Source organism: Trichechus manatus, unplaced genomic scaffold (assembly GCF_000243295.1).
Source record: "Trichechus manatus latirostris isolate Lorelei unplaced genomic scaffold, TriManLat1.0 scaffold00268, whole genome shotgun sequence".
Taxonomy (NCBI): Eukaryota; Metazoa; Chordata; class Mammalia; order Sirenia; family Trichechidae; genus Trichechus; species Trichechus manatus.
The window spans coordinates 1,122,506-1,131,384 of NW_004444204.1; the positions used below are offsets into that span (position 1 = coordinate 1,122,506).

Here is an 8,879-nt window from a genome sequence, read left to right on the forward strand (position 1 = left end):
CATGGTGGTTAAGAGCTTGGCTGCTAACCAAAAGGTCGGCAGTTTGAATCCACCTGCTGCTCCTTGGACACCCTATGGGGCAGTTCTACTCTGTCCTATAGGGTAGCTATGAGTCAGAATAGACTAGATGGCAATGGGTTTGATTTTTCTGGTTGTTTGCTTAATCAACCCTCTCTTTTCTACTGGGTAACAGGTTATCCTTTCCTTTTCTTTCAGTTATCAAACACTTTTGTTCCAGCTATTCATATATTCATTTTAAAATTTAATTACTATTTTAGAGCTGAAGCTCTTCCCTCTACCCAAACCTAGCATGAAGGCTCCAATGGCTCCAATGAAGGTGGACTGTGCTACTCTTTCATACTTCATCCCCTTCACCCCTCAGATGTTGGGCAGAGAGGAGGGAGAGAATAAAGGACCTTTTTGTTTACCCTCTTCCTCACTGAGCAGCCTTTTGCTCATGTTAACAGCCTCAGGTTTTGGTGGAGAAGTCCCTGCCCCTTTCTCTTGGTTACTTCTTATCTCTTCCTGGCCATGGATTCCTTCTCTGTGGCAGCTATCCAAATGCTTGCTTTCTTTGGGGGGCTACAGGGACCTCCACCTGCAGTTTCCTGGAATGGGTCGTTGGCCTCAAACTCCTCACCAGGCTCATGTTTGGGCCACTCCACAGCCTCTTGCTGCTAGGGCCCCATACCTAGTGGCAGTTGTCGGGGGAGAGGAGTTGTTTCAGGCAAGTTGGTTCAGAACCTAGACAGATTCATTTGATCTAAAGGAAATGCATGGACAATTGCCTCAACAAAAGTTGAGAATGCAGGATGCTACTGGTGTGTCTTCTTTCTGCTTTGCCGTCTTTTTCCTGTACTTTATTTCTTAGCCACAAGAACCTGGGATGTTATTCCAGTTCAGAAGCTTGTTATCCTTAAGACACATGGCTACAGTCAGATCTCAACTTAGCAGAGTGGGTGGAGGATGGATTGGGCACCTCCAGTCACGTGGGAAGGGAGTTGAGTGGGACAAGTTAAATACCCCACTCCCCTCTGCACAAGCTTTGCATTTTCCCAACAGGTCACTTCTTGACACTCAGTGCCCTCTCTAATATCTTTTGTTGTTAACATCAATCAAACCAGTTTTGCCTCTTTAACCACAGGGGAATGGCCAAGACTTTCTCCTTTCAAGTTGGCTTTAGAGAATTTAGTAACTGTTCTCACTAGCACCCAGTTCCACTGAGATTCTTACACAGTTCTGTAATGTTTGGAGGCAGGTACAGTTCTTTTTTTTTCTTTTTTTTAATTTTATTGTGTTTTAGGTGAAATAGAGTTCTCAATAAGAACTTACATCAATTAGTTACACAAGCATATACAGGAACATAAAATATGACAAAGGCATTGCAATAACTGAAAATAGATTGCATACATAAAAGCAATTTCCAGATGATTGAAATATTTTATTGTAAAAAACAATGATTGAACTATTGGCTAAAAATCCAGGAATATTTGTATATCCTTGGATTACAGGTGATATTAAGTAAAGTGGAAATTTAGAAGCTATAAAGAAAACAGACATGTTTGACTATATAAAATTTAAAATATATTAAGGGGTAAAAGACACAATAAACAAAATTGCAAGACAAACCAAGAGACAGGAGAAATAACAGAGAAAATGATAACATTTCTAGCAGATAGTGAACTTATTAACAAGAAATAAATAAAAGAAAAGAAAAACAGACAAAGATACAAATGGCAGTTCACAGAGGGGAAAACCCAATTGGCCATAAACCTATGAATGGATGTTTGATATCACTAGGATTTCACAGAAAAACAAATTAAAGCAACTAGGATTTAACTTTTGGCTCATCATATTTGTAAAATTGAAACAATTTATATAATCCAAAATTAATGAGAATAAAGGGAAAAGGAAATTCACACAATTACAGCTGGGAGTGTGAAGTGCTACTTTATTGTACAGTAATGTAAAAATGGCTGTTAAAATAAAGATAGGAATAGCCTTTGACCCAACAATCTAACTTTAAGAAATCTATCTTAAAGGAACAAATTGTTCAAATAATACAGATAGATATAGATGATACAGATACAGATATCACAACATTGTTGGTAAAAAAATAATAAAAATAATAATAAAATAAACACCCATTGTTGTCTAGCAGGTTCTGACCTGTAGGACAGAGTAGAACTTCCCCACAATGTTCCCAAGGCTGTTAATCCTTACAGAAACAGACTGTCACATCTTTCTCCCAAGGAACAGCTGGTGGGTTCCAACCACCAATCTTTTGGTTAGAGTCGAGCTCTTAACCACTGCACCACCAGTCCTCCTTGCATTTCAGTAGTGGTTCCAAAATTGAGAAAATGGAATATCTATTAATACGGAAATGTTTCAATAGATTACAGTACAGCCATACTTGAAGAATTACACATTAGTTAAAATGTATGAGGACAAAATCCACTGCCCTGTAGGGATGCCAGTGATAAGAATAAGTGAAAAATAAAACAATTTTGTTATATAAGCAATAAGCATATAAACCAACTAACCAATCAACATATATAAATATACATTTGCCTAAATTTATACAAGGAGGAGAATGGTGGGAAAGGACACTCACCAGGTTTTGAACATTGTTCAGCTTTGTGGGGGGATGGAAGAGAGTAGATAGGCAAGGAATAACTTATATGTATATATATATATCTTATTGTTTTTGTTTTTTGTCTGTTAAGATTTGAAGGTGAGAATCAGTTTAAGGACTGTAGGTTCAAGGCATTCTTCAATGAGTACAGTTGGAGATGGCTTTTCCTGCAACACAGCTATGCTGTCCACGGTTTGTAATCTTCTTTCCAGGTTAGGATCTGTGGGTCTCCCCTGGTCTCTGTAGCAGAGCCTAGAGGTGGGTGAGCTCTGAGGCTTTGGTATTGCAGTTCCCATTGTTCCTCTTATTGTGGGTGTCTTGATTGCACAGAATTATTCTCCTGAGTCTCCTGGCTTCACTACTGAGATGATGAGAATAATAGTCTTGGCTGCTTTCTCCAAGTTCAGAGAAAATCTTCCATTCCTTGTATTCCTGGAGACTGCTGATGATTGAGAAATTAGGTAAAATATCTCTCTGCTGGGATTCCTCCCAAACCAAGCAAGAACATGATTTGGATTATGTGTAATGTATTTGCAGTTCAGTCACAAACTCCCCTTCTTGTGCAAATATCTCAGGTGGGGACTGAGTGATACTTTGGCTCCTGCTAAATCCTGCAGAGGAAGCAACAACAGAAACATCAGGAGAGAACAGGATGGATCTGATCTGGGGCTCACAGACAGCTGACCCGCAACAGCCTTGTTTAGGAGCCCTTCCTCCCGCCAGTCTTAAGAGATTGTTCTGACAGCATTAGGAAGCACAGCCTTGTTTCTATCACTCCTTTTCTCTCCCTGACCCAAGTATCTTTCAGATCTCCCTAGGTGTTCATCCTACCACCTCAGGGCCCTGAGGGTGGCTCAGTCCCTACCCAGGCAGATGGAGGCTACAATTGCCCACAGCAGGCTTGGGCAGCACATGTTAGCAGGCCTTCTCCCTGAATCAAATCTGTCTTGTTCTGCCTCAGCCCCAGGCTCAGCTCTGCTTCGTGTGCACAGCCTGCCTCATGCAGAGCACTGGAGTCATGTGACACTGCAGCCACAGAACTAGAAGCAGGGCTTCTGGGTAGACCATTAGTACTTGATCATGTCAGGACTCCATAGTTATACCTCTGTCTAATGCCTGTTTTGTGTCCTACTAGAAAACAAGTATCAGGCTTGATTCTCTGTTGTTGAGTATTTTAAATGGAGACATGCTTCTCTGGTTGGAGAGAAAGGAGTGAAGGAAAAAAAATGACAACATCAGCTAAAGTGTTGCATTATTGAAAAGTTTTCAAATAAGAGAGGTGAGGGTATTAGTTACCTGTTTTGATCAACAGCCAGAAGAACAGAGCAAAGAAGTGGTAATTTGTTTAAGAATCCATATATTCAGGGCTTTTATGGAAGCAGTGGTGTTACTAGCGGGGTACAGGAGGTGCAGACCGCACCAGGTGGCACTGTCAGAGGAGGTGACACCAAAATGACTGTCTATAAAAATTTTGTGCAGTGTTTCAGTAGAAATTTATTACTTTTTATAAAAATATTCCCGTAGTTAGTTACAAAAACAAAAAAATTTGCAAGCTCTGCTTACATGTATCAATATACCTATAAGACTAAAACTCTATGCGAATTTACTTTTTGAAACTTCTACTGCAGTCCTGTCGGAGCTATCATTATTACCCAATTACAATGATGCTTCAAATCACATGGTTTCGTCTGCATGTGCTACAAGCATGTGCTGTCGTTTTCATTGTTGCTGGTGTTTTTATAGTCACTGATTCTGACAAAATTTCTAGTATTTTAGCTGGCACAGTGGTTAAGAGCTCGACTGCTAACCAAATGATCGGTTGTTTGAATCCACCAGCTGTTCCTTGGAAACCCCTAAGGGAGCAGATCCACTCTGTCCTATAGGCTTGCTATGAGTCAGAATAGACTCGATGGCAACAGGTTTCTTTTTTTTTTTTGGTTTAGCTAAAATATTGTGGTAATCAGCATGAGAAGATGACACCATGAGTTATCACATTGGGTGACACCAACTCTGATGATGGCACTGTATGGAAGATTAGATTTCTGTGAAAAAACCTTTGTCTTGGTCACTAAACATGTTGGGAATGAGAAACAAGACTGAAATAAGAAGAACTTCCAAATTAAAGTCAGAAGACTTTATTTGTGCCCTATTCTGCTAATTGCTAGCAGTGTAATTTTAGCAAGTTTATCTTTCTGAGCCTTGTGTTCTCTACTTTATCGAGAAATAGTATAGCTACTATTAGTGTCATTAAATAAAATATACTATATTGATACAATGAATTACTTTGCATAAATTAAAAGGAAATAGCTAATCTCTATATATCAACATAATTAGTTCTCAAGTCCATTTTGTTGAATAAAATGAAAGGAAGAAGCTGAGTAGAACATATAGTGTGTTAACACATAGTGTGTTAAGGCATACATCACAAACAAAAAGTAGTGTTTTCCTCTGAGAAAAGAGATCAGATGAAGTTGTGATCAGAAAGGGCTTTTTCTTTATCCGTAATGTTTCAACTTTTTAAAAATGAGAAGGCATTCATTTCTTACAGGTATAAATTAAATTAAGTAAACACTTAAGTATTTTTAAATAATCAGTAAGATAAAATTCAATGTGAGGTTATAGCTTTACCTAACGTTCCTTCTTTGAAGCCAGAGGTGGCTTCCCATGAGATGCGTACAATCACCTCAGTTTTCTACCTATTGGGTCTACTACAGAAAAAAGCAAAAGGAGCTGAAGGTAGCCTTTCCTTATTTGTCCATCGCAAAGATGCCTTTGAGACACGAAGAGAACATTTCAGTGGAGGCTCTGTCTGTGGGTCTTGGAGGAGAAACACTCGGGTAGAGGAGTCAGCATGGCAGTAAACCAGAAAGCCCAGAGTCCAAGAGAGGAGGAACAACATACCGCTATGGGCTAGGACTGAGAAGAGTTCTCACTTGTTTAACACTAGCAACAAAGTTTGGAGCTAAGAGTCTTAAAAAAATTTTTTTCTTTATTGTTAAAACAAGTTCATAATCATTACTCTAAAAAGATAAAAGATTAAAACATTAAAAATATAACGCCTTAAATAAATATCTATTTTCATGTTTACATCAATCCTTCCAGTTTTTAATCTATGTGCTTCAATCATTTGATATTATTATAAACATAACATGGTTACAAATATGTATCCTATAGTTTAGTTAACTGTATGTCAAGTGCATTTCCAAATTAGCTCATTAAATGGTTGTAGAACATTCCGTCAAGTGCTATACAAATTCCTGTAAATGGCTGAACATTTTTACTAGTATATTTTCTTGTCTATTCAAGAAAATACTTTCCTTTTTCCTATTTAAAATTATTCCTTAACATAAATTCTGAGAAATGGAGTAAAGGTATGAACTGTTTAAAGAATCTAAAAATCCTTTTCCAAGCTATTCCCCATGTAAAGGGTTGTGCTAATACATTGCATTGCTATCAGCAGAGTATAAAAATAACAATTTCCCACAAACTGAAGCCAAAGGAGGCTGCATATTGTTCTTCTTGAATTATGCCTCCAAGAATAACAGACTCTTATAGGAAAACATTTACTTTAAGCAGGTCTTTGAAAATTATTTTTCTAGGCACATTATTTTTTGACTTACTATTATTATCATTTTACCTGGGTCTCTTTTTGTAGAAGAAAATACAAACATTGCTTAAAATTGGATTCGCTGTCTTATTTCCAAAACCCTTTTAATGACTATAGGGTTGGTATGATTCAGAATCCACTCAACAGCAATGGATTTGAGTTATTTGTTTTGTTTTTTCATGGCTGGTGAGTAGTTAGTCATCAAGCAGGAAGTGTGGCTGGTGCAGACTTCACCGTGAACTGCAGGAGCTGGAGGTTTCTGTTCTGGAAGCTGCAAGGTGCTGGTGCTGTACCAGAGTTTGTGTTGAATATGGCTTTAAATCTTTCTTCCTTTTTCACATTCTATCTGCACTAGTGTAAGCAAAGAGACTAGGCTTTGTACAAGATAGGGACTGAATGCTGGAGTCTGTCAGAAGGGTGCTTGAATTACTGCAGGAGGTGGTAGAGAGCACTCTGGCTCCAACTCACCATTTGGGAAGATAAGAGTTGACATAGGAGCATGGTAATCATCACCAAAACAACTTCTCACTCTCATCTCCCACTACCTAATGCTGAACCTCTTCCTCTTCTCTTTTCCCATTCAAGATAGTGGCAGCCACAGACTCAGGAACAAGTGCCTAAAGGCCCCTCTGTCCTTTAATTGCTGGACTTGTTGAGCGCACTTCAAAGCCTGGTGTGGTGACAGTGTCCCCAGGCAGAGACATCTTCTCTAGGACCCGGGTGCATGAATTTAGGTTTTTAATTATTTTTCTGTTTTGGTCGTATATAGGAGATTCTCAGATATTGATAGAAAGATCCTTTGAGGCCAAAGTAGTTTATTGAGAGAGAGAAAGAAAAAAGATAGTACCCACCATTTGCTGAGCATCTAGGATGTTATGGATTGAATTGTGTTCCCCTCCTCACCCCACCTACCAATAGGTGTTGGAATCCTAACTTCCATACTGGTGAATGTAACCCTGTCTAAAAGTAAGGTTTTGTTTTTTATGTTAATGAGGCCTTATCAGTGTAGGGTGTGTGCTAAACTTAATCACTTTTGAGTTATAGGGAGCAGCAGAGACACAAAGACGACAGAGTACAAATGCGGAAAATAGATGCCACATGAAGATTGCCAAGGAACCAAGGAATGCTGGAAGATCTTCCCCCAGAACCTACAGAGAGAGAGGCTTCTCCTAGAGCCAGTGCCCAAATTCAGACTTCTAGCCTCCTGAACTGTGAGAAAATAACTTTTAAAACCATCGACTTGTGGTATTTCTATTATAGCAGCACTCGGAAACTAAGGCATAGGACTGTCAAGGTAAGGGCATAGCTAGACATTCAACACAAGTGTTAAAACCGTGTCTCATAACAACTTATAAAGTAGAATTATTACTTCTAATTTCAGGAAATTGAAATTTCAAGAGCTATTTGCCTATGATTATATATTATAGAGTTAGAGTAGGATTCTCATGACCCAATGTCTCCTAACTACCATGATGTCTCTTGCAAAACAAAGAAAAAAAAAAGAAAAAAAAAACCCACAAAAATTCAGCAGCTGTGTGTGTGCCACCTCGTCCTTCCTCTCGTGCGCTGGTGTTCTTGTATGGCTTCCTGGTGAGGTATGCTGTCTGTGCATCTCTCAGCGCACAGTAATATGTGGCTGTGTCTGCAAGAAGCAGGTTTCTGATGTACAGATTTGTCGTGTCTGCTGCACTCTTTGAATAAAACCTCTCTACGGCAAAACTGGCATCTCCTTTTCCAGTGTATCCCCACCCTCTGTAGAGGATATATTCAGGTGCCTGGTTTGGGTACTGTCGGTACCAGTAGAGATCAACAGCACCCCCAGTTGAGGCATCATAATAACAAAGGAGGTTCACAGATTTCCCCTCTGTTACAGACATCTCTGTCTCCTGAGGTCTGATCCAGCCTGCTCTCCTGGAACCTACAACAGCAAAAACACACATCATGCTAACTGCTTCCTCCAGGAGGGCAGCTCAGGGGGCAGGACAGGACTCAGTTACCTGGAAGGGCCAGTGCTAGAAGCAAAGTGAAGACAAACTTGATACTCATCATTTCTTGTTTCTTCTGAGTTCCTTGATTTATGACCTTCTGTTATTCATGGATGCTTCACACTGACAGCATTTCGCAGAGAATTTCTGTAGGGTAATCACCATTACTCACAGGTCAGAAGTGGGAGGAGCTCATTGTAACAATTTTTTTGAAGGAAGGGAAACACTTCCTTTTGCAGTGACTTGAAAAACACTCGTTTTTTGTTTAAAATAGTTTGAATTCCCCACATCGCTCTGGACTTATTTTTTTTTAATCTTCATGAACACAGATGAGATAGAAAGTACAAAACTAAACAGTTAGTTGTAGTCTTTTCTGTGGGCTGAGGTTATAGATCCTTTAATGTATTCTTTTACAACTGAGTAGTAGTCTTGTAATTAGAATTCTTTGCATCACAATAAATATTATCTTGATGAGAGATGATTAACCCTTGAGATGTAAAATTCTGTGATTCTTGTCACAGTAGGAAACAGGAAAGAGTAAAAAGAAATGGTCCCCATTCCAGGTACATCACCTTCCTCAAGGACAGTGAAGCCTCTGGCTTTCAAATTGTGAGCTCTTCATATTGTTAAGGCAGAATGGACCAGCTTGGGG

At 39.2% G+C, this 8,879-nt stretch overlaps 1 gene segment (V, D, J or C); it reads right to left on the minus strand.

Annotated features, from left to right (window-relative positions):
- Positions 1-5,650: 5,650 nt before the first annotated feature.
- LOC111819099 (immunoglobulin lambda variable 3-9-like) lies at positions 5,651-8,378 on the minus strand. The segment is given in 3 exon segments: positions 5,651-5,655; positions 7,789-8,160; positions 8,240-8,378. Coding segments are annotated over 3 exon segments (429 nt in total).
- Between the last annotated feature and the right edge of the window lie 501 nt (positions 8,379-8,879).